This window comes from Dendropsophus ebraccatus, chromosome 2, assembly GCF_027789765.1.
Source record: "Dendropsophus ebraccatus isolate aDenEbr1 chromosome 2, aDenEbr1.pat, whole genome shotgun sequence".
In the NCBI taxonomy this organism is placed as follows: Eukaryota; Metazoa; Chordata; class Amphibia; order Anura; family Hylidae; genus Dendropsophus; species Dendropsophus ebraccatus.
Window position 1 is genome coordinate 160,172,807 of NC_091455.1, and position 26,054 is coordinate 160,198,860.

The window sequence follows — 26,054 nt, forward strand, 5'->3', positions numbered from 1 at the left end:
CTAGTAGTTACAAACAGCTCAATTCATTTTAAACCTCAAAAATACCTAACAGGTAAGAGATGGATTCATCAGATTTTTGGCAGAGCTGGTTTATAAGTAAGATTGATGGTTTTACTGCCAGGTGCAGAGACAATGGGGGAGATTTATCAAACATGGTGTAAAGTGAAACTGGCTCAGTTCCCACTAGCAACCAATCAGATTCCACCTTTCATTCCTCACAGACTCTTTGGAAAATGAAAGGTGGAATCTGATTGGTTGCTAGGGGCAACTTAGCCAGTTTCACTTTGCACCATGTTTCATAAATCTCCCCCAATGACTTTTACCTGATCCAACTCTGGAGCAGGGAATATACTATACAATCATCTAGGGCTGGGCTGTATACCGTAAAAATACTGATACTGTCAGATACTGCCAGGATGGTATCTGCATTATTTTTCCTCCCCTCACCCGGCAGCCGCATGCTCTGCTCTACTCAATTAATCTCCCTCACATCCCTGCTCCTACACTGCCTGGCCTGGGTAAAACTATTCTGCTGTCTGGGGGGCGGGGTTCTCCATGTGTGACGCTCGGTCCAGGACACTTAACAGTAGTTAGCATCGCCCTCTCATTTCTACCTGCTGCACCCACACTGAGCGCGGGGCACCAAGGATTCTGATGCAGGGAGAGAGAGAGAGGGGTGTCGGTTGGAGAGGTGGGGGCTGGAAAGCTGATCCTCCGATTTACCTCCCGATCTCAGCCAGGGTGCACATATACTGGTGCAGGGCAGAGGATGGAAGATCCTGCTGCGGGGGGCTGAAGAGGATTGCTGAAGAACTGACAGGCTGCATCCAGGCGGCAGCTCCCCATCGAGTGTGTGCTCAGTGCTGCTGCTGGGGGTCAGGTATGGGTCGGCACTTCCTCGCTCCACTGGGCACCGCACTCTGTCTTGCACAGGAATCCGCGGCGCCCTGTTATCTTTTGTCAGTGCTGTAAGCAGCCATGTGCAGGGCCGCTTTAACCAGAGGGCACATGGTGCACGTACATCGGGCCCACTGGTTAAAGGGGCCCCCCCGAGCAGGCCGGCCTTTGCTATGTGCGACCAATGCGGTCGCACAGGGCTCCGGCCACCAGCCTGTCAGGGGGGAGCGCCATGGATGGGTAATCTACTTACCCCTCCATGGCGCCCCCTGCAGGGCCTCCCCGCCCGCTGCTGCTGCGACGCTTCAGCGCTGCAGCAGCAGCGACACTGACAGAGAGCGAGCCATTGGCTCCCTCCCTGTCAGTCACTCTTGTGGCCGCACTTCCTGCGGTCACAAGAGGCCGCACTCTCCCTCTAGCGCCCGACGTCACTGGAGCGTCGGCGCAAGGGTAAGGGGAGTGCAGCCTCTTGTGACCACAGGAAGTGCGGCCACAAGAGGGAAGAAAGGAGGAACGCGTGGACCTAGGTGAGTAAGTGTTTTTTTCAATGTTGTATGGGAGGGGGAGCTATATACTATGGGGGAGCACATGGGAGCTATATACTATGGGGGAGCACAGGGGAGCTATATACTATGGGGGAGCACAGGGGAGCTATATACTATGGGGGAGCACAGGGGAGCTATATACTATGGGGGAGCACAGGGGAGCTATATTCTATGGGGGAGCACAGGGGAGCTATATTCTATGGGGGAGCACAGGGGAGCTATATACTATGGGGGAGCACAGGGGAGCTATATACTATGGGGGAGCACAGGGGAGCGATATACTATGGGGGAGCACAGGGGAGCGATATACTATGGGGGAGCACAGGGGAGCTATATACTATGGGGGAGCTATATACTATGGGGGAGAGCACAGGGGGGCTATATATTATGGAGAGCACAGGGGGCTATATACTATTGGGGAGAGCACAGGGGGGCTATATACTATTGGGGGGGGAGCACAGGGGGGCTATATACTATTGGGGGGGAGCACAGGGGGGCTATATACTATTTGGGGAGCACAGGGGGGCTATATACTATTGGGGGAGAGCACAGGGGGGCTATATACTATTGTGGGAGAGCATAGGGGTCTATATACTATTGGAGAGCACAGGGGGGCTATATACTATTGTGGGAGAGCACAGGGGGGGCTATATACTATTGGGGAGAGTGCACAGGGGGGCTATATACTAATGGGGGAGCGCACAGCAGGACTGTATATAACTAGAGGAGCACATGAGGGTCTATATACTACAGGGACACCTTAAAACTATGGAGGCACAGAGGGGTGTAACTATGTAGGGGTACAGAGGGGTGTTACTACTGTATAGGGGTATAAGGGACCTAACTACTGGATGTGTTGGAGCCTAAAATATTTGTCTGGCAGATTCTGGAAAGAAGATTCACAGCCAGGAGAAGACTTCAAGGTGGCCCAGGCTGGATGGAGAGAAAAAGAAAAGGTCGGACAGACTCTGATCGGAGAAGACGCCCCCGGTGAGTCACTGGATGTAACTGCACTCTGTTATAGGGTTGTAGTGTTAGGGGTCATGATGTGGCGGTATTATGTAATGGTATCATTGGTGATATCTTTCTGTTTTGTTTAGTGCAGTTTTTATGTAATATGTAGTCACTGTATGGTGGAAATAGTGTTATAAGGTAACTACTGTATGTATTGGGGCTCTTGATACAGTGTGGGGGCAAATTCAGTACATTGTACAATGTGCCGAAAGGGAAGGGGGGGCCCACTCTTGAGGGCTGTGCACTGGGCCCACCAATGTATTAAAACGGCCCTGGCCATGTGTGACACTCTGCTTGGGACACTGCCAGCAGATATATGTGCTACAACACTGAGTGACAGGGCGCTAAGGATTCCTGTGCGGGAGAGAGAGCAGTGCCCGGTGGAGCATGGAGGTGCCGACCCATTCCTGACCCCTGCAGCCACTGTATGTGTGGGAAAGGGGGGCCAGGGCAGAACAGCATGTGACAGAGTGACTGGGGGTAGATATTAGATAGAAAGAGATAGAAAGGACTCCTATTTATCTGTCTATGTATCTCCTATTATCTATATCTATCTCTTTCTCCTCTCTCTCTTATCTATCTTTCTCCTCTCTCTCTTATCTCTCTCTCTCTTATATCTCTCTCTTATCTCTCTCTTATCTCTCTCTCTCTTATCTCTCTCTCATCTCTCTCTCTCTCTTATCTCTCTCTCTCTCTTATCTCTCTCTCTCTCTCATCTCTCTCTCTCTCTTATCTCTCTCTCTCTCTTATCTCTCTCTCTCTCTTATCTCTCTCTCTCTCTTATCTCTCTCTCTCTCTTATCTCTCTCTCTCTTATCTCTCTCTCTCTCTTATCTCTCTCTCTCTTATCTCTCTCTCTCTCTCTCTCTTATCTCTCTCTCTCCTTAGGTATATAGCAAACAATATAGGAAGCGCACTAAGCGAGCTGTTGGTGCCAGCCGATGAATCGCAGACCTTGGATCAAGTCAGCTAGTAAAAAATACTCTGCAGCACATTAATGGTAATACAAACATGGATTTATTCCATATAACAATGTGCAGCAAGCTTCAAAAGTAATATACAACGTTTAGGCGTCTCCTTTGCCATTTCCAAGTGGAGACTTCAAAACGTTGTGTATTACTTGTGAAGTTTGCTGCACATTGTTGTCTGGAAAAAATCTACGTTTGTATTATCATCAGAAAATGGGGTTTTCAAAAGGGGTGTGGCTTTTAACCCCTTAAGGACCGGGCCTGAAATGGCCTTAAAGGGGTATTCCCCCCCAAAGCAAAAAAAAAATGTAATGCCCCCAAACCTAGCTATTCTTACTCACCAAGTCTCCCCGAGTATTTTGAGCCGTCTCCCATCTTTCTAGCTGCTGCCATTTCTGAGTTACAAGTTTTTCTAAAAGATGGTCTATAATGGTCAGGAAACTACATTTCCCATCATGCAATGCTTCTGTCTGATGATGAAGTAGCAGAGCTGAGATGATGATGGCGGCGTAGCAGAGCTGAGATGTTGATGGCGTAGCAGAACTGAGATGGTGCAGCAGAGCTGAGATGGTGATGGCGTAGCAGAGCTGAGATGGTGCAGCAGAGCTGAGATGGTGATGGCATAGCAGAGCTGAGATGGTGCAGCAGAGCTGAGATGGTGATGGCATAGCAGAGCTAAGATGGTGATGGCATAGCAGAGCTAAGATGGTGATGGCATAGCAGAGCTGAGATGGTGATGGCATAGCAGAGCTGAGATGGTGATGGCATAGCAGAGCTGAGATGGTGAGATGGTGCAGCAGAGCTGAGATGGTGATGGCATAGCAGAGCTGAGATGGTGATGGCATAGCAGAGCTGAGATGGTGATGGCATAGCAGAGCTGAGATGGTGATGGCATAGCAGAGCTGAGATGGTGATGGCATAGCAGAGCTAAGATGGTGATGGCATAGCAGAGCTGAGATGGTGATGGCATAGCAGAGCTGAGATGGTGATGGCATAGCAGAGCTGAGATGGTGATGGCGGCGTAGCAGAGCTGAGATGTTGATGGCGTAGCAGAACTGAGATGGTGCAGCAGAGCTGAGATGGTGATGGCGTAGCAGAGCTGAGATGGTGCAGCAGAGCTGAGATGGTGATGGCATAGCAGAGCTGAGATGGTGCAGCAGAGCTGAGATGGTGATGGCATAGCAGAGCTAAGATGGGGATGGCATAGCAGAGCTGAGATGGTGATGACATAGCAGAGCTGAGATGGTGAGATGGTGCAGCAGAGCTGAGATGGTGATGGCATAGCAGAGCTAAGATGGTGATGGCATAGCAGAGCTGAGATGGTGATGGCATAGCAGAGCTGAGATGGTGATGGCATAGCAGAGCTGAGATGGTGATGGCATAGCAGAGCTGAGATGGTGAGATGGTGCAGCAGAGCTGAGATGGTGATGGCATAGCAGAGCTGAGATGGTGATGGCATAGCAGAGCTGAGATGGTGATGGCATAGCAGAGCTGAGATGGTGATGGCATAGCAGAGCTGAGATGGGGATGGCATAGCAGAGCTGAGATGGGGATGGCATAGCAGAGCTGAGATGGTGATGGCATAGCAGAGCTGAGATGGTGATGGCATGGCAGAGCTGAGATGGTGATGGCATGGCAGAGCTGAGATGGTGATGGCATGGCAGAGCTGAGATGGTATTGGCATGGCAGAGCTGAGATGGTGATGGCATAGCAGAGCTGAGATGGTGATGGCATAGCAGAGCTGAGATGGTGATGGCATAGCAGAGCTGAGATGGTGATGGCATAGCAGAGCTGAGATGGTGATGGCATAGCAGAGCTGAGATGGTGATGGCATAGCAGAGCTGAGATGGTGATGGCATAGCAGAGCTGAGATGGTGATGGCATAGCAGAGCTGAGATGGTGATGGCATAGCAGAGCTGAGATGGTGATGGCATAGCAGAGCTGAGATGGTGATGGCATAGCAGAGCTGAGATGGTGATGGCATGGCAGAGCTGAGATGGTGATGGCATAGCAGAGCTGAGATGGTGATGGCATAGCAGAGCTGTGATGGTGAGTCGATACTTATAACAAATCTTTATGAAAAAACCCAAAATAGCGTGAAAAATTGTGAAAAAATGCATTTTTCCAACTTTAAAACTTTTCTGCTTATACAAAAAAATGGTTATACCACATAAATTATATATTAAATAGCATTAGCAACATGTCTACTTTATGTTGGCGGCATTTATTAAACTATCTTTAATTTTTTTTAGACAATAGAAAGCTTAAAACATTAGCAGCAAATTTCAAAATTGTCAGTAAACTTTTTAGGGACCTGTTCAGGTTTAAAGTGTATTTGAGGAGACTGTGTGTTAGAAAGCCCCACAAAGCACCCCATTTCAGAAACTGCACCCCCCAAACTCTGCAAAAGCACATCCAGAAACTTTTTTAACCCTTTAGGGGAGTCACAGAAATAAAAGCTAAGTGTGTAAGAAATTTGAAAATTTAAATTTTCTGTGCAGAGATTTTATTGTAATCCAATATTTTTCATAATTATGAACCTATTACCAGAGAAATGCACCCCAATATTTATTGCACCGTTTCTGCAGTTTATAGAAATACTCCATATGTGGCCCTATTGCGCTATTTGACGCAACCACAAGCCTCAGATATAAAGGAGCGCCTAGTGAATTTCAATGGCTCCGTTATATTTGGTAATTTCTGACTGTACCACTTCAGGTTGGCAGAGGCTCTGGGGTGCCAACACCTAAAAAACACCCCTAAAGGGACACCATTTAGAAAACTACACCCCTCAAGGAATGTAACAAGGGGTGCGGTGAGCATTTGGACCCCACAGGTGCTTCACAGATTTTCCGAACAATGTGGCGTGAAAAAAGACAAAGTATTTTTTACACTAAAACGTTGTTCTAGCCTTCAATTTTTCATTTTCACAAAGGGATAAAAGGCAAAAAAAAAAAAACACAAAACATGTAGCGCAGTTTCTCCCGAGTATGGAAATACCCCACATGTGGACATAAAGTGCCAAGCGGGCGCAGAATGAGCCTCCAAAGGGAAGGAGCGCCAATTGGCTTTTGGAAGCTGGATTTCACTGGAATGGTTTTTAAGGGCCACGTCGCATTTACAGAGCCCTCGTGCTGCCAAAACACTGGAAACCCCCCAAAAGGGACCCTATTCTGGAAACTACACCCCTCAAGGAATCTTAACAAGGGGTGCAGTGAGCATATGGACCCCACTGGTGACTGGCACAAATGTGGAACAATGTGACGTGAAAGTGAAAAATTTCATTTTTTCATTTTCACGGCACAAATGTGCCCGTCATCAAGGGGTCCATATCCTCATTGCACTCCTTGTTAGATTCCTTGAGGGGTGTAGTTTCCAGAATAGGGTCACTTGTGGGGGGTTTCCACGGTCTTGGTAGCACAGGGGCTCTGTAAATGCGACATGGCGTTCATCATCCATTCTAGCCAAATCCAACCTCCAAAATCCAAATTGCGCTCCTTCCCTTCGGAGGCTTGCACTGCACCCACATGGCGCTTTATGTCCACATTTGGGGTATTTACGGACTCGGGGGAAATTGCTCTACACATTTTGTGTTGTTTTTTTTTTCTCTTTTAACCCCTTGTGAAAATGATAAATTCAAGGCTAGACCAACATTATAGTGTTAAAAATGTAATATTTCATTTTCACGCCACATTGTTCCACATTTGTGCCCGTCACCAGTGGGGTCCATATGCTCCCTCCACCCCTTGTTACATTCCTTGAGGGGTGTAGTTTCCATAATGGGGTTACTTGTGGGGGGTTTCAACTGTCTTGGCAACACAAGGGCCTTTTAAATGCAACATGGCCCCACGAAATCCATTCCATCCAAATCCAGCCTCAAAAAACCAAATGGCGCTTCTTCCCTTTGGAGGCTTACCCTGCACTCGCATGGCGCTTTATGTCCACATGTGGGGTATTTCTGTACTCAGGGAAAATTGCTCTACACATTGTGTTTTTTTTTTATCTTTTAGCCCCTTGTGAAAATGAAAAAATCATGACAAGATCAATGATTTAGAGTAAAAATTTAAAAAAAAATTACACTAAATGTTGGTCTAGCCTTGATTTTTTTTTTTCCATTTCCACAAGGGGTTAAAAAAGAAAATAAACGCAAAACGTGTAGGGTAATTTCCCCTGAGTACGAAAATACCCCACATGTGGACATAATGTGCCATATGGGCACAGGGCAAGCCACCAAAGGGACAGAGCGCCATTTAGAGGCTGGAATGGAGGATGGAGGCCATGTCGCAATTACAAAGCTCCTGTGCTGCCAGGACAGTAGAAACCCCCCACAAGTGACCCCATTCTGGAAATTACACCCCATAAGGAATCTAACGAGGGGTGTAGTGAGCATATGGACCCCACTGGTACATGTGTAGAACATGTGCCGTGAAAATAAAAAATACCATTTTTTTCATTTTCACGTCCCAAATGTGGCCGTCACCAGGGGGCCATATACCCGCTGCCCCCCTTGTTAGATTCCTTATGGGGTGTAGTTTCCAGAATGGGGTCACTTGTGGGGGGTTTCTACTGCCCTGGCAGCACAGAGGGTTTATAATTGCATCATGGCATCCTCCAATGGGAATGGCGACCATACCTTTTTAGCTGGGGAAAAGGGACAATTCTAATTTATTTGGGGGTATTAGGCCAATTATTACTTTTTAAGGTTGAAAATGACAGGTGTCCATCAAATTCAACCTGTGTTGATCCAGAGGAAGGCAAAAAAAACCTTGTGAGGCAGACGACAATAGCCTCATCACAGGGGAAAAATTCCTTCCTGACTCCATATTGGCAATCAGAATAATCCCCGGATCAACGTGACCCCTGAAATAGGAATAAGGGACAGAATTTAGATAATGTGGAACTCCAATGACGTGTGGTGCGCCTTGAAGCAATCCAGTATGCAGAGGTGATCAGGACAGGCGTCACACTGGAAAATGGCGTCCTTCCTGATCCCTCTGTTACGCCACACTCTGCACTTCTCCTGGGGTCTCCTGTTTTCCAGTGTGGGGGACGTCACCTGGAAAACGTTGTCCTGGTGCGATACAGGGTCCTTCATATAAAGAAGTGCTGGGTTTGCTCCATGGCTGCTAAATATTAGGGCTCTATTACTACTTCTGATATTTTCGGATCGTGCCGCAAGCTACAGTAGCTCTGGCAGCGAGGGACCAGAAGAGGGGGTGCTGGTATAAAAGTTATCCCCGTACAGGTGGTGACCTTTATCCAGCAGTGGGAAGATCAGTTTCCGAACGATCTTCCCACTAACTCTGAGGATGGGGTGGGAATCTGGGGGCATCTGGGGGCTGGATTCGAATGTCCCTTCCTTCATACACTCTAAGGGTACGTGCACAATGCGGAATGGCGAAGGATAACCCTTTGTGCATTCCGCAGCTGGCACCCACCGGCGGACTGATGCGGGCGCGCATCTCCGTCTGTGTCATAGACTCCATTTTATGCACGGGCGGATTCCGCTCTCCGTCCAACGTGTTCATTCTTTGGACGGACGATGGAATCCGCCCGTGCATAACATGGAGTCTATGACACGGGTGGAGACACTCGCCTGAATCAGTCCGCCGGCGGGTGCCAGCTGCGGAATGCACAAAGGGTTATCCTTCGCCATTCCACAGTGTGCACGTACCCTAAATCTGTAAGTGTACCCTGAGGTACTCTCACAGAGTTTGTAGAATTTCACGCCATATCGTCATCTCTTATTGGGACGGTACTGGCGGAAAAGACGTGTATGGGAGGCAGCGTATGCTACGCTACCCCCAGATACGTCATTGGAGGATGAGGATGAATGGAGGAACGAAGGATCCCCCCCCATTCATCCTCACTGGCTGTTTCGGTGTCAGAGGCAATAATAGCGTATGCGTCCGATACCGAAAACACGCCGGGGGCCACTTTTATATACGGATTGGTATATGGGGTATGTAGTGGTGTAGTGTCAAACTTTATTCAATGTAGTGTAGTGTGGTGTAATGTAGTGATTTTTTACGTGTTTTTTTTTTTTACAGTATAAAAGTATAAAAAAAAAAACCTTACTCCAAAAATGGTGTTGCCGATAAATGCCGCACTTATCAGCAGACCGTGGCAGTAGGATATAGAAAAAAAACACCCTACGCCAAAAAGGAGGAGTTGCTGATTAGCAGCGCAGTTTTGTGCGATGCTGATCAACACTCAGCGGCGATAGGGTGCGGAAAATAGAAAAAAAAAAATATGGGAAAAAAACAAACAAAAAACCTTTATTACATACTGAACATCCCTATAGCTGCTGATAAGTGTATTACACTTATCAGCCGCTAGAGGGCAGCAGAGCGCAAGATCCGAAAAGGGCGACGCTAGAGCCGAAAAAAGCCGAACGGGACGTCACGGAAGGAGCCAAAGACCCGACCAGAAGACGAGGATGCCGCGAACTCGGAAGACTCCGATCAGGACCCCGGGACAGGGGAGTAATGTACAAATACCTGCTCTGGACCCCTCAGCTACCTAGCTGAGGGGTCCGGTGCAGGTATTTATAACTTTTGGGGACTTTGATCGGGCCGGTGGCACCGTGACCACCATTACTTTTTACAGTAATGGCGGTCGGTGTCGTCCTCGGACAGCACCGACCGCCAGTTTTTTCCGGGTCATCGGGTCACCAATGGCCCGGAAAGGTTCCGTTCGCCGCTATTCGCTGATCTGAACTGATCAGCCAATAGCGGTGATCGTCGGCATGGGGGGGGGTTAACAACCCCCCATGCTGACAGGGAGAGATGGCCTGCAGTGTATTTCTGCAGGCCATCTCTCCCGATCGCATGCGGCCGGTCCGCGGCGCCCTCTTAAAGGACCCGCGTACCGGTACGTCATGGGTCCTTAAGTGACAGTGATCCATGATGTACCGGTACGTCATTGGTCCTTAAGAGGTTAAAAGGGGCGTGCCATAATCATTTAATTTATCGTTACCACAGCTACATGTACGATAAACCGCAATATTAATTTAGGCCAATATCGCACAGCCCTACAATCATCTATGTGAGAAACAGGCACAGTCAATATTTTTGGCAGCCACCTGCAGTGATGGCTTTGGGCCTTATTTAATTATTGCAAATTACAGAGTAAAGTGCACTTATCATTCCCCTGCATGGCAGGATACGTTGTCAAAACTCAGTCAGACTCCAACTGCCCGTTCTGTCGGCCACTCAGTTTAGAAGAGGACTGCGTTCCAACTGACACCTTCCGCCTCCGATATCTTTAAAACGAACTTCCTTCCCATGCTGAAACGCATTGAATTAGACTTGCTGCGGTGGCACAAGGGCACTTTCTCCTGGTTTGGGCGCTGCTCTATCTTTAAAATGAACATCTTGCCTCGCTTGCTGTACCTCTTCCAGGCCCTCCCGGTGGCAGTGCCCCTGTCTTACTTCAGGCAACTCTCCATGATCCTCACTAGGTTTATCTGGGCGCATAAGCAACCCCGATTGGCAAAGGAGGTCCTGTATCGCCCTAAATCGAGAGGAGGTTTGGGGCTTCCTAACCTTTACCACTACTACGTCGCTGCCCACCTCTCGCGAGTGGTGGATTGGCATCGTCACATTCAGACGAAACTCTGGGTAGGCCTTGAAATGGCGTTGTCCCCCCTTTCTTTACTGGCGGCCCCGTGGCTACCAGACGCCAGTCGTAGACTTGCCCAACACCCCACTATTGCTCCGACGCTAAAGATATGTCAAAAACACCTCTCCTCTGGTTTCTTAGCTCCACACCCCTCCCCTCTATTGCCGGTCCTGGGCAATCCCTCCTTCCCGCCCGGTATGGAAGATCCGGTGTTTCGCACATGGTCCCGTGCGGGCAACTTCCGGGCTTCTCTCTTCCTCTCAGGCTCGAATTGGCTGTCCCTGTCCTCGCTTAACGGTCTTGTGGACCCTACACCATTGGGGTTCTGGCGGGCGCTTCAACTACACCACTTCCTTCATTCCCTTCCTGACCCCTCTTGCTTCGCGCGGTCGCCTACTCAGTTTGAATCTCTCTGTCTGGACTCTGGCCCTCTTCGCCACACTCTCTCCCTTCTATATGCCATGTTGGGTTCGCCTCCAGAACAGCCCCCACCGCCCTTTCTCAGCAATTGGGAAGAGGATCTCAACATTACGCTCTCTGCAGCGCAGGTGGAAAGCATCTTCACGTGCACACACTCTACTTCCATTGCATCTCGCCTTCAAGAGGCCGGATACACTGCGGTGGGGAAGGGTCCCTTCTCCATACCTTTTGGAGCTGTCCTAAGCTGGTACCTTTTTGGAGGGAAGTATGGCGCATTTCCTCTACTTTCACTGACTATCAGCTTCCTTTCTCCCCATCACTTTTCCTCCTGCATCTGTCGGAGATCCCTCTGAAGTCTTACCGCCGCTCTGTCCTCCGTCACCTGGTCAACGCTGCCCGTGCCTGTATCCCGCTGCTGTGGCGTCAACTCGAACCCCCGAGTATCTCCATGTGGCTCCGTAAAGTAGAAGAGGTCAAACGCATGGAGGACCTCACTGCGCAATTACAGGGATGCAATTCTCGCTTTTCCGGACGTGGTTCCACTGGGAACAATTTGCCGAATCAGCTGAATTTCGGTCCCTCTTGAGTCAGTGAGAAATGGTCCCCTCCACTCCCCCCTCTTCCTCGTGTTTTCCCTATCCCTCCTTCTCTTAGCTTCTCGGTCCCCTCTTCTCTGCACTCCCCCCCTCCCTCCCCTTTTTCATTTTTATTATTTCTTCTTCTTCTTCGATTGCTGTTTGAGCGTTAGCTCACTCCCTAATTGGCTTATGTTATGCCCACCCACCGGGAGCTGCGGATCGCCTTGGTGTTTGCTTAGTTTGAGTTTTATTTCTGACTACTGCTGTACTCATGGCTATATCCTGTTGATATGATTATGTGTCAGTGCACCTATGAGTGCAACATGTTGCTGCATATTTTTTTGTTATATAAATTGGAAAAAGAATAAAATGGAGAATTTAAAAAAAAAAAAAGAGGACTGCGTACCTGACAGCGGAATGATAGGTACACTCTAACTGGAAACTGTAATTATTTAAAAGAGATGATTTCTCTAAACTGGAGTAAATTTAAAAGTTAGGCAGTTTCCACTCGTAACCAGTCAGATTCCACTTGTTATTTTTCCAAGACCCCCTTAAAAATGAGTAGTAATCTGGTGGCTATGGGCAATGGCTTCACTGCAAAGTGCACTACTTTCTACTCACCGATAACATAGATAACCTAAAAACTATTAGATTGAAAGCATTGCATCAAGAAGACTGTGTTAATGACTGATGTTACACTGGTATAATTCAAGCCATTTTTGTGCCAATATTATGGCCACAAATCCAGAACTAACAACATCACTGATCACTATAGTTATAATGTTTCAGATCATTCAACCTATAGTCTGGGCCTGCCTGCCCACACCCAGGAGATTGCCACCGCCCACACCAATCCACGCGATCGCTGCTTGGCTGCCCACACTCACGAGATGACCACCAATGGGCTCCAGGGGGAGGATGCGCCAGGTCGTGACACTGAACCACGGCAGGCCGGAGACCAAGGCCTTAGCACAGGAAGAGGCTGTCCACAGAGCCGCCAGCAAGATGGTGAGAGTTAGGGGAAGGGGTCAGGCCGGGACCAGTGCTGCCATTGTGTGGTATGTGTGAGGAGGGCTCAGGTGACCGGTGCGAGGGGCAGTGCTGAGGTCGCAGTGCCATGTGTCAGAGGCCTGTGGGTGACACAGCATAGACCAATCCACTATAATAGCCCCCATCCTGAAAAGAGACACTAAAACACAGAGAGGAGCCCCCATACTGAAGAGTTTCCCCATAATATACTTGCCACTATACTGAAGAGTGCTTACATAACATAGAGAGCAGTGCACCTATACTGAAGGGTGTCACTATAACATAGAGAGGAGCCCTTATAATGAAGAGACCCTAAAACATAAAGAGTTCCCCCATAATGCTGCTACTACTACTGCTGCTACTACTTCTCCCACTACTATGGCTACTGCTACTCCCCTTATCTACAACTACACCCCTCATCTTCAAGATTTTATTTTTTGGCCTTATAGCCCAGCACTAGTCTGGTCATGTTGCAAATAGAACTGTGAAACTGGATTAACAGTGCAACAGAAAAGGTATTCTGCTTCTTTTAGTGTATAGTCCAAAATGTTATCATGCTCTTATAACAGAAAACGGCAAGTTCTGTATATATCTGGCAATATGTCTGGATTTTTATGAAAATCTTCCCAGACACCCGATGTACTTGTGTAGCAGATTTGGGGCCAGACTGTGTTCAGGCTTTTGAATGCCTTTAGAGAAGAGGGTGTGATAACTGTGAGGACAACGGTTAACAAATGCATACCTCCAGCAGGGTCAGGATCCTTATGGAATCCTTTCCAGAGACCCAATCTACCTAAGTACCAAATTTGAGGTCAGGTGGTCCAGGAGTTTGAATGACAGTCTGTGATGATGGCTTATAATAAAGAATAATCGTAAGCACTGAGCACTGTTTTTGGCCAGCAATGTACTTAAGTGTTAAATATGGGGCCAAACATGGAGATTTATCAAGCTGTTATAGTAATATTCTCTTTGCCAGCTATAAGGTTTTTTTTGTTTGTTTGTTTACTTTAGATTGACAGGCTTTCTAGAGACTAGACTGTCATAAACGATCTGTTTACTTTACCCAAACATAATTCACCATTCTGCTGCATTTTCCTTCATGATGACAAGATATAGAAGTGGTCCTAAGTTTCCTGAGATTCCAGACAAGCCGTTATTTTATAACATGAAATTGTCAGGATCCAAATATGCCATGTTTTCATTTTGACCACAAAATTTCCTGTTTCTGCTTATTGTGTCTTGCCTCATTCCAGGATTTTTTGCTTTTAAATCTTTTTTTTGACGTCTTGTCTTTGAAGGCCGACACAAACAATTTGATGGTGTGGTAGACAAAATAAGGTCGATTTATCAAGCATTTTTACTGTAAAAATGTCCTTTGTTGCACATAACCAATCACAGCTCAGCTTTCCTTTCACCTGAGTTTATTAGTATTTAACAGCTTAACTTGATAGGTTTTTCTGGGTAGCAAAGCACATTCCTACTGTAAGGGGCCATTCACACGTTCCGCGATCCCTGGACCCTGTGGAACGTGATGATTATGAGCTCCAGACTTTTTCAAATCTTAAGCTACTGTATTGATACAGCCGTGCGGCTGTTTCAGTACAGTAACAGGGAAATTTGAACAGGTTCGGAACTCCCGGCATCATTGTGATAGATGATGCTGACCTGCAGCTTCAATAGGATTCGTGTATTACTGAAACTGCTTGATAAAACTCCTCCACAATGTTTTGCATGTATTTTATATAGGTATAATCCTGTGGTGGTCTCAGATTTATCATATAGTCAGATTCTTTGTGCCTGCACTTTGCAAGTCTGTTATGTTTGCCTTTTGCAAGTGGATGCAAATATGACAGCCATGTTTTTGTGTTTTTTTGCAGCTGAATTAGATCAACCGGTTACATGCAATTCTGTGCTAGGAACAAAGGAAAGTGCAACCCAGGCAGAAACTGAAGAACGTGTATGTCCAAGATCGTCGCAGGACAAGGTACCTTTATGTCTGAAATCTTCAAATGGTCTACTTTTACACAAAAGCAAGTCTATTATAGGGTCTCCATAACTATGCAGCAAGAACATTCCTGATAAATATTGAGATAATGTGTAGTGGTAATGGATTTTCTTAAAACCATTTAAAAGAGCTATTCCAGTGTGGAATATGTATGGCATATGTCATAAATGTCCTCCTGGTGCAGCTTGCATCTATCTTGAGATAAAGCTCTTCTCATTCCCTCTGGAGGTCATTGGGAAGCCGAAAACAGCCAGGCTGTAGCACAGTGTGGTGCCACAAGCTATGCTGTTTACATAACTACCATTAAAGTGCATTCCTGTGTTAATTTTTCATCATGTTTCATCATTAAAATTCAAATAAATAAATGGCTTAAAGCTTTAGATCAGCGGTGTCTGTGGCCGAGGACAGCTGTGAAGGTGGCCCAACACTAAATTGTAAGCTTACTTTAGTTAATAAGATGTTATGTTCTTCTCAGTCACTTAGTGCCATGCCCCAAAACCTCCTCTTATTGCCTGACACTCCCTTATTTACCCCACTAAAACCACACTTGGCCCACTACCTTTCCTTAACCTTTCGGGCCTATAGCTCCACCAACGACTTACGCACATGATTATACTTATATGACATACACCCAGGCATGCATATACAAATAACATCAAGCACTAAAACATACAGCACCACCAATATTGCTATGACTGCTGCTGTTTCGTCACTTTCTCTACTTCATGTAAAAAAGCCAGTATGTAATTAACCCCTTAACGACCGCAGGCAGGCTGGTACTTAATGCAAATGGACGTACATTTACGCCCGCGGTTTCCCCTATCGCTGTGTGTACTGCTCGTGGATTAACCCCCCCCCCCCCCCCCCCCCGTGCCGACGATCTGTATTGATCAGCCGATAGCAGCTGAATACAGGTTTCAGGGTCATCGGTGACCCGGAAAGCAATGACGATTGGTGCTGTCCGAGACAGCACCAATCGCCGTTAGTGTCCGGGGAATAGATGGCGCCGGTGCCACCCCCACGATCACCGTGATCACGGCGATCAAAGTGTTAAAAAACAGTGTTCCCGGGTTCTGCACCCCTCAGCTAGGTAGCTGAGCGGTGCAGAACAGGTGTGTGTGGTGTAGGTGCACCATACTCACCTGATCCCGGCATCTGGAGCGATGATCGGGTCCCTCGGCGTCCTCTTCGGTTCACTTCCGGGTTCAGTCGGCAATCTCCGGCTCTTCAGGCTTTTCCGTCGGCTTTTTCTTCAGACGTCTTTGGCAGCTTCGCTCTACTGCCCCCTAGCGGCTGATCAGTGAATATAATTCACTGATCAGTTGCTTTAGGTTAAAAAAAAAAATTCCCCCCCCCCCCCCCCCCAATTTTCTTTTTTCCTTTTTATGCGCCCTAACGCCGCTGAGTGCTGATCAGCATCGCACATAAGTGCGCCGCTGATCAGCAAGTCCTCCTTTTGGGCGAAGGGGCATTTTATCCATTATATCCTACCGCCACCGTCTGTTGATAAGTATCGCACATAGGTGCGGCATTTATCAGCAGTTCCTTTCTTGGCGTAGGTATATTTTTTCTTACTGTCAAAAAAATGTAACAAAACACGACACTACATGGAATAAAGTTTTATACTACACTACATTACACATTTGCATACTGGGTGTTTTCGGCGTCGGACGCATACGTTATTGCCTCCGACACCGAAACAGCCAGTGAGGATGAATGGGGGGGATCCTTTTTTCCTCCATTTTTCATCATCATCATCATCATGCAGTGACGTGTCTGGAGGTAGCATAGCGTACGCTGCCCCCCAGACACGTCTTTTCCGCCAGTACCGTCCCAATAAGAGATAACAGTATGGCGTTAAATTCTACAAACTCTGTGAGAGTACCTCAGGGTACACTTACAGATTTAGGGTATATGCACACTGCGGAATGGCGAAGGATAACCCTTTGTGCATTCCGCAGCTGGCACCCAGCGCCAGACTAATGCGGGTGCGCATCTCCGTCTGTGTCATAGACTTGATTCTATGCACAGGCGGATTCGATCGTCCGTCCAAAGAATGAACACATGCATAGAATGGAGTCTATGACGTGGGCGGAGACGTGCGCCTGCATCAGTCCGCCGGCGGGTGCCAGCTGCGGAATTTACAAAGGGTTATCCTTCGCCATTCCGTAGTGTGCACGTACTCTTACAGTGTCTGAAGGAAGGGACACCCGAATCCAGTCCCCAGATGTCCCCCATCCTCCGAGTTAGTGGGAAGATCATTCGGGAACTGATCCTCCCACTGCTGGATAAAGGTCACCACCTGTACGGGGATAACTTTTATACCAGCACCCCCTCTTTCGGTCCCTCGCTGCCCGAGCTACTGTAGCTTGCGGCACGATCCAAAAATATCAAAAGCCGTAATAAAGCCCTAATATTTAGCAGCCATGGAGCGAACCCAGCGCTTCTGGATATGAGGGACCCCGTATCGCACCAGGGCAACATTTTCCAGGTGACATCCCGCACACAGGAGAACGGGAGTTCCCAGAAGAAGTGCAGAGTGTGCTGGAACAAGGGGATCAGGAAGGACACCATTTTCCTGTGTGACACCTGTCTTGATCACCCCGGCCGCTGCATACAGGATCGCTTCAAGGCGTACCACACGTCATTGGAGTTCTACATTTCCTAAATTCTTTCCCTTATTCCTATTTCAGGGGTCACGTTGATCCGGGGATTATTCTAATTGCCATTATGGAGACGGGAAGGATTTTTACCCTTACGCCCATGACAGCACCCCTGGAGAGGAACTCCCACCGCCGGACAGGAAACCTGAGAACATATAAAAGAAAGACACCTCTCCATGCCTTCAGTTCAGGTTTCCTGTCCCGCGACGGGAGCCTGGGAACGCGTCTCCCTCTTGGGAGAAGAGAAAAAAAATCAACCTCTCTGTGGCTGCAGGTCCCCCATTGGAAACATCATCCTTGTGGGGCTCCCTGATTGGGGTAAGTCTTCCTGTGGGAAAGCACCCATTAGTCTGCCGAGGGTCCCGGTCCTGTCCCTAAAGGCCCCATACCCCGCGGCTTTGCGGTGGGGTAGAGGTATACGGCCCTGACGTCACTGCCTGACTCCTGCCCGATGCGCATGCGCGGCCGCGATAACGTCAGCAAGCTGGACGCGCAGGCCATGGCAGCGTGGGGGCACATCACTTCCGAGGTGTACTTAGGAGCCGGGGCCGGAGGGGATGGCGTCCGATAGTCCACGTGCGTCTGTGGACACTGAGGATCTCTGCAGCCAGCCAGCGATTATCCTGCAGGTATCCAGCCACGCTACCGCTAACAAGCTCTGCAGTATACCCGGTCACGCTGCCGCCAGCGCACTCTGCAGTTCCAGCTGTGCTTCCGCGAGTGCACTCTGCAAACCCGCCAGCATGTCTGACTTTGCGGGGGGAGAGAAAAGACGCGATGATAGAACCTCAAAAGCCAGGACTTCGACTTCGGTACCTGCTTGACCTGGGGTGGTGAGCATATTCAATGTTTTATATTCTGTGTATATGCTAACAGGGGCCTTTGGTTTGTATCATAGGAATCCCGGGAAGGGTCTAAAACGGGTAGAAAATCCTCCTCAAAAAAGCATAATTTGGAATGTGCGGACTGTAAGCGCCCCCTGGAGGATGGTTACAATAGATCTATATGCCCAAAATGTGTAGACCTATTGGTGGCCCAGGAATCCTCAGCACTGGCAGAAACAATAAAGCAAATCGTGAGAGATGAGGTCCAGCAATCCCTTAGGGGTCTTATGCCTCCTCAGCCTATTATGCCAGCACAGCCAGTTGCCCCAGCCCAGCCTATTATCCCTGCCCAGCCTATTATGCCAAAGTATCTCCTAGACCAGGAGCAAAGTGGGTCCCTACCAGGTCCAAGTCTAGAGGAAGGAGAAATTGATACCCTATATTCCTCAGACGAGGAGTCAGAGGGAGGCCAGGGCAGGTCCCTATTTCCGGCTGACGAAGCTGATCAGCTGATCAAAGCAATAAGGGCCTCAATGAACATTGAAGAGGTAAAGGAGACATGTTCTGTAGAAGATTCCCTTTATGAAGGCTTAGGGGATAGGAAAGCTCGCACCTTCTCCTTTCATAAAAATATTAAAGACTTAATTAAAAAGGAGTGGGAAAATCCAGATAAAAGATTCTTTATTCCTAAGTCCTTTAACCTCTTAACGACGCATGACGGGTATACCCGTCATGCGGCCGTTAAGAGTAAACAGAGAGGGCTCCCGGCGTGAGCCCTCTCTGCAGCGCGTGGTCCCCGGTTGCTAAGTGCAGCCATGGACCACGTGTATTAGCCGGCGTGGCCGGCTAATTAACTATTCAAATGCCGCTGTCAAGGCTGACAGCTGCATTTGAATAGCAGCTGTGCCCCCTCTCCCTGGTGTCTAGTGGGGTATCTCCCCCGCTTCGATGCGATCGCGGAGGGGAGATCCGTTCTAATGAGCCGGCCGGGGCTCCGCGTCGGAATGACGCTGATCCCGGCTCGGCAATCTATTCAAATGGTCTGCAGCAGACCATTATAATAGAGCACCGATCTGATGGATCATTGCTCTATTATATACACAGGATTGATCTCAATGGGAGATCAGTTCTGTGTATATAGAAGTCCCCCAGGGGGCTTCATGTTACTGTAAGGGAAAGTTAAAAAAAAGTTTTTTTATTAATAAAAAATCCCCTCCCCTAATAAAAGTCTGAATCACCCCCCTTTTCCCATTTTACAAATAAAAATAAATAAATAAACATGTTTTTTATCACCGCGTGCGTAATTGCCCGAACTATTAATTAATCACATTCCTGATCTCGCACGGTAAACGGTGTAAGCGCAAAAAAATCCCAAAGTGCAAAATTGCGCATTTTTGGTCGCATCAAATCCAGAAAAAATGTAATATAAAGCGATCAAAAAGTCGCATAGGCGCAATCAAGGTACCGATAGAAAGAACGCATCATGGCGCAAAAAATGACACCTCACACAGCGCCATAGACCAAAGGATAAAAGCGCTATAAGCCTGGGAATAGAGCGATTTTAAGGAACGTATATTTGTTAACAATGGTTTTAATTTTTTACAGGCCATCAGATACAATAAAAGTTATACATGTTATATATCGTTTTAATCGTAATGACTTGAGGAACATATATAACAACTAAGTTTTTCCATAGGACACATGGCGTAAAAATGAAGCCCCCCCCCCCCCCCAAGAAAAATAATTGCGTTTTTTTTTTTTTTTTTTCAATTTCGCTGCGCATATAATTTTTTTCTGGTTTCGCAGCATATTTTATGGAAAAATTCAGCCTGTCATTGCGAAGTACAATTAGTGACGCAAAAAATAAGGGCTCATGTGGGTCTGTAGGTGTAAAATGCAAGTGCTATGGCCTTTTAAGCACATGGAGGAAAAAACGAAAACGCAAAAACGAAAGTTAGCACGGTCCTTAAAGGGTTAAGAGGAAATACCCTTTTGAGGAAGCTGACACAAAAACATGGGATAGAGCCCCGGCAATCGATGCTCCAGTGGCAAAAATGGCCAAGAAAAATTGCTTGCCATTTGAAGACATCAGTTACCTCCCTGACCCCATGGACAGGAAGGCGGAATACTATAATAAAAGGGTTTGGGAGTCAGCCACGGGGGCTCTAAGAACGAGTGTAGCATCCACATGTGTGGCAAGAGCACTCAGACTATGGTTGTCCAAAATACAGGACCAAATCCCAGATGATTCTCCCAGTACTTGTAAAAGCAGCAGACTTCCTAGCAGACGCATCAGTAGGTGCAATTAAAATGTCCTCAAAGGCTGCAGCCTTATCAAACTCAGCGAGAAGAGCACTTTGGCTAAGATCTTGGAAAGGAGATGGTGCCTCCAAGAATAAATTGTGCTCAATCACCTGTAATGGTGAGCATTTGTTTGGCCCAATATTAGACTCAGTGCTAGAGAAGGCATCAGATAAGAAGAAAGTCTTTCCTATAACTCAAAAGCCTCAGCAGTCATTTCTGAACAAAAAGCAATTTTTCCCAAAATCAGAATAATAAAAAATTTAGAATCCCAGGGAAAGGAAGAGGCTTCCTCTTTAACTCCGATAACAAACAAAATTCCACCCAACAATGACGGGTGTGCGGTGGGGGGACGTCTGTGCTACTTCGCCCAGGCATGGAGGGACATTTCCTCCAGCCCTTGGGTGCAAAATACGATTTCCCGGGGTCTGCTCTTGGAATTCAAGAGTGTCCCGGGGACAGATTTTTTCCCACCGGTCGCATGTCAGATGTTCAAAAGCATATAGCATTAGAGAAAGAAGTCATTTCTCTAATGGGGAAAAAAGTCCTGGTACCAGTTCCTCCTTCGGAGGAAGGAAGGGGGTTTTATTCACCCCTCTACCTGGTCAAAAAACCAGATGGTTCTTATCGGACCATAATAAATTTGAAGGGACTTTAACAAATTTCTTCTATACAAAAAGTTTAAAATGGAGACTAAAAAGTCCGCAATCTCCCTCCTTTATCCCAATTGTTTTATGGCATCAATAGATTTGGAGGATGCCTATTATCACATCCCAATCCATGCATCCCACCAAAAGTTCTTGAGGGTAGCTGTATTCATCCAAAATCAATGGGTTCATCTACAGTACAAAGCACTCCCGTTTGGGGTCTCCCAAGCCCCAAGGGCTTTTACAAAAGTATTGGCAGATATGGCAGCATTCATAAGATCAAAAGATGTCCTGCTAATACCCTATCTGGACGACTTCCTGATGGTGGCAGAATCTTATTCCATCCTACTGTACAACTTGGAGCAGGTGTCCCAAATAATAAGAACACTAGGATGGAATATAAATTTTAAAAAAAATCACACCTAACCCCTTACCCCCAGTGTGTTTTTCTGGGTGTTCTACTGGACTCCACCCAACAAAAATCCTTCCTCCCAGCAGCAAAACAACAATCAGTAATGGTAAGGGTCCAAGAGTTATTCCTAAACAACAGGCCCACCTTCAGACAAGCAATATCTGTTCTAGGATTGTTAATATCCTGTATCCCGGCAGTGAAGTGGGCACAGTTCAGAAGCAGGGCCCTACAGGCAGACATATTGGGGAAGTGGGACGGATCCCAGGGATCACTAGACACTCTATTCCTCCTATCATCAGTAGCCAGGAGGTCATTACTATGGTGGCTGGTACCCCAGAACCTAACCAGAGGAGTGCAGTGGTCTCCACAGGGGATATTTCGAATCACTACAGACGCCAGCCCTTGGGGGTGGGGAGCACATTCCCAACAAAATTACTTACAGGGAGAGTGGCCAGACCCCATAATAGATTTATCTTCCAACTACAAGGAGCTCTTGGCAATACATCTAGCTCTAACCGGCCTCAAGTCTCAAATCAAAGACAAGAACGTACAAATATACTCAGACAATACCACAGCCGTGGCATATGTGAACAAGCAGGGAGGCACAAGAGTCCCCTCACTGTCAAATCTGTCACATCAGATATTTTTTTGCAGAAGAAAACCTTTCCTCACTTGTATCGGTCCATCTAAAAGGAAAAGAAAACCGGATGGCAGACTTCCTGAGCAGAGTGGAGCTGAGCCAGACAGAATGGTCTCTAAACAAGTATGTGTTCAACCTAATAACAAAAAGATTCGGAGTTCCATCTATCGACCTATTTGCCTCCAGAGAAAACAGGAAACGAAAAAGATTCTTTTCTCTGAAGCCAAAAGACTTCCCCACAGCTATAGATGCCTTCACAAATAATTGGAAGAGAGAAAGGGGGTACGCCTTCCCCCCCGTTTCCACTAATTCCCAAAGTCATCAGGAAAGTGAAGGAAGACAGGGCGTCGATAATTCTAATCGCACCATTTTGGCCCAGGAGACCATGGTTTACGCTCCTAAGACAAGGAGTGGGCGGGCACATTTGTGCTGTGAAAGTGAAAAAATGAAAATTTTCCCTTTGATGTCACATTGTTCGACATTTGTGCCAGTCACCAGTGGGGTCTATATGCTCACTGCACCCCTTGATAGATTCCTTTAGGGGTGTAGTTTCCAGAATGGGTCACTTGTGGGGGGTTTTCAGTGTTTTGGCAGCACGAGGGCTCTGTAAATGCGACATGGCCCTTGAAATCCATTCCAGTGAATTCCAGCTTCCAAAAGCCAGTTGGCGCTCCTTCCCTTTGGAGGCTCGTCCTGCGCCCGCTTGGCACTTTATGTCCACATGTGGGGTATTTCCGTACTCGAGAAGCTGCGCTACCCTTTTTTATTCTTTTATCCCCTTGTAAAAATGAAAAATGAAGGCTAGAACAACGATTTAGTTTAAAAAAAAATTCATTTTTTACGCCACATTGTTCTGAAAATCTGTAAATCACCTGTGGGGTCCAAATGCTCACCGCACCCCTTGTTACATTCCTTGAGGGGTGTAGTTTTCTAAATGGTGTCCCTTTTTTAAGGGTGTTTTTTAGGTTTTGGCACCCCAGAGCCTCTGCCAACCTAAAGTGGTACAGTCACAAATGACCAAAAAAAATGGAGGCGTTGAAATTCACTAGGCGCTCCTTTATATCTGAGGCTTGTGGTTGCGTCAAATAGCGCATTAGGGCCACATATAGGGTATTTCTATAAACTTCAGAAACGGGGCAATAAATATTGGGGTGCATTTTTCTGGTAATAGGTTTATAATTATAAAAAATATTGGATTACAATAAAATCTTTGCACAGAAAATTTTAATTTCTTACACACTTAGCTTTTATTTCTGAGACTCCCCTAAAGGGTTAAACTTTCTGGATGTGCTTTTGCAGAGTTTGGGGGGGCAGTTTCTGAAATGGGGTGCTTTGTGGGGCTTTCTAACATACAGTCCCCTTAAATACGCTTTAAACCTGAACAGGTCCCTAAAAATATCTGATTTCGAAATTTTACAGAAAATTTGGAAATTTGCTGCTAATGTTTTAAGCTTCCTATTGTCTAAAAAACAATGAAAGATCGTTTAATAAATGCCGCCAACATAAAGTAGACATGTTGCTAATGCTATTTAATATATAATTTGTGGTATAACCATTTTCTGTAGAAGCAGAAAAGTTTCAAAGTTGGACAAATGCATTTTTTCATAATTTTTCACGTTATTTGGGTTTTTTTGATAAAGATTTGTCATAAGTATGGACTCCAATTAATGAGAAATGTGAAGTACCATATGTCACGAGAAATCAATCTCCGAATCAGCCGGATAGGTAAAAGCATCCCGAAGTTATTAATGAATAAAGTGACACGACATTCATAAAATTTGCTCCGGTCCTTAAGGCCATTTCAGGCCCGGTCCTTAAGGGGTTAAGATGGTCCTTAATGGTTATTAATGACTAAAGTGACACAGCTCATATTCATAAAATTTGTCTTTGTCCTTAAGGCCATTTCAGGCTCTATCCTTAGTCACTGTCGTATTTTTTTTTTTTTTTTTGCAGAAATCAATAGCCCAGGCGATTTTAAGAAACTTTGTAATTGGGTTTATTAGCCAAATATGCCATTATCTGCATTTAAAAAGCCTTTTCCCAGGTCCCACACTCCCTCCCTCCTCTTTTCCATCCACTGCAAAAAATCTGAAAAATGTGACTTGTTGCATCAGACACAACCCTGTCTGTTCTAGGGAGAGGGGAGAGGGGAGGGGGGAGGGGGGAGGAGGAAGGAGGGAGTTAGCCGACAGCAGAAAGCAGATAACAGAGGATTACAGGCACTGAGCTAAGTGAACTCTGTAATCAGAGCTCAGAGAGGTCAATGCTGACTGTCAAAGGAGATAGAGGGTGAGGTATTTGTAGATTAACTCTTTGTTGTCCTGTTTTTGGTCTTTTATTTAGCTCTCTCCATAGAAGAACAATGAAGACAGGGGGGAGAGCTTCAAACTGCTTTTTCATGATAAAAATGCATTTTTCGGCTAATAAACCCAATTAAAAAGTTTCTTAAAAATTTTCACAACAGTGACACTTTTAAGGGGTTAAATAAGTAATGTCGCACACAAATCATCTGTATCTTGCACATCCCCACAAGGACAGACACATTGTTTATTTTGTGACCTTCTGAAGCCATCATTATTACTGGCATTATAGACATTTGTGCTAATGTGATCCTTTTATAACGATAGTTCTATTAGTTGGTGTATAGAGCCCAAGTCAACTCTGGATTCTAGTGCGCCCCAGATACATCAAAAATAGGCACCCCTACTTTAGGGTGTTAACAATTGTCACAGCTGTTCAGCATGGGTGCTGGGAGTTATGCTGCATTTACACGGAGCGATAATTCGGCCAATTGATCATTTAACGATTTTGAAGCAATGATTTGGTTTTTATAACAATCGGCGTTTAGACGAATAAATCATTAGAAAAATTGTTCGAAAATTCTTAAGAAAAATTGTTATTGCGATCGTCTTAAGATCGCTTAAGCCCATCTTTCACATAAGGGAAATCTTTAAAAGACTTTACACAAAGCGATCTGCAAATTTTTAGCGAACAACGATTTGAAAACATGTTGAAAGATCAAAATGATCGATTTGTCGCTCAGCGCTTGATCGTCCACTGTGTTTACACAGAACCATTATCGCTCAAATGCGATCGTTACTGCGAACAATAATCGTTCTGTGTAAATGCAGCATAAGATGCCGTCAGTTTGATGTTGGACGCCCATCCTTAGGATAGGGGTTATCCAAGATTAGAAAAAATATAGTTACTTTTAAAAACTACATCAAGCATGTCCACAAGTTGTGTGTGGGGTATTACATCTTCTCCTTTTACTTTAACAAAAGCGAGCTACACACAAAGTGAGGGCAAGACAGTTGCTGTTTCTAGAAAATTAGGGTCATGTTTTTCTAATCCTGGATAACCCATTTTAAAAATCTGACTTCCCAGAGTCCATAGAGATTTATTTTTTTGTAAAATTTATTTTTTTGAATCAAATAATTTTTATCAAAAACCGTACAGACAGTGGAAAATAGTTAGGCAATATTAGAC

The 26,054-nt window shown here is 46.4% G+C and overlaps 1 protein-coding gene across 10 annotated transcripts in view; it reads left to right on the plus strand.

Annotated features, from left to right (window-relative positions):
* Positions 1–26,054, plus strand: part of TOPAZ1 (testis and ovary specific TOPAZ 1) — a 161,853-nt gene that overhangs the window by 24,288 nt on the left and 111,511 nt on the right. For 9 of the 10 annotated variants that reach the window (XM_069958618.1, XM_069958619.1, XM_069958616.1 and 6 more), the window contains 2 exons: positions 12,834–13,052; positions 14,951–15,057. In XM_069958618.1, the coding sequence (XP_069814719.1) occupies positions 12,834–13,052; positions 14,951–15,057 (326 nt within the window). The remainder of the gene's footprint in view (positions 1–12,833; positions 13,053–14,950; positions 15,058–26,054) is intronic. The other variant, XM_069958613.1, reaches the window with a different exon arrangement.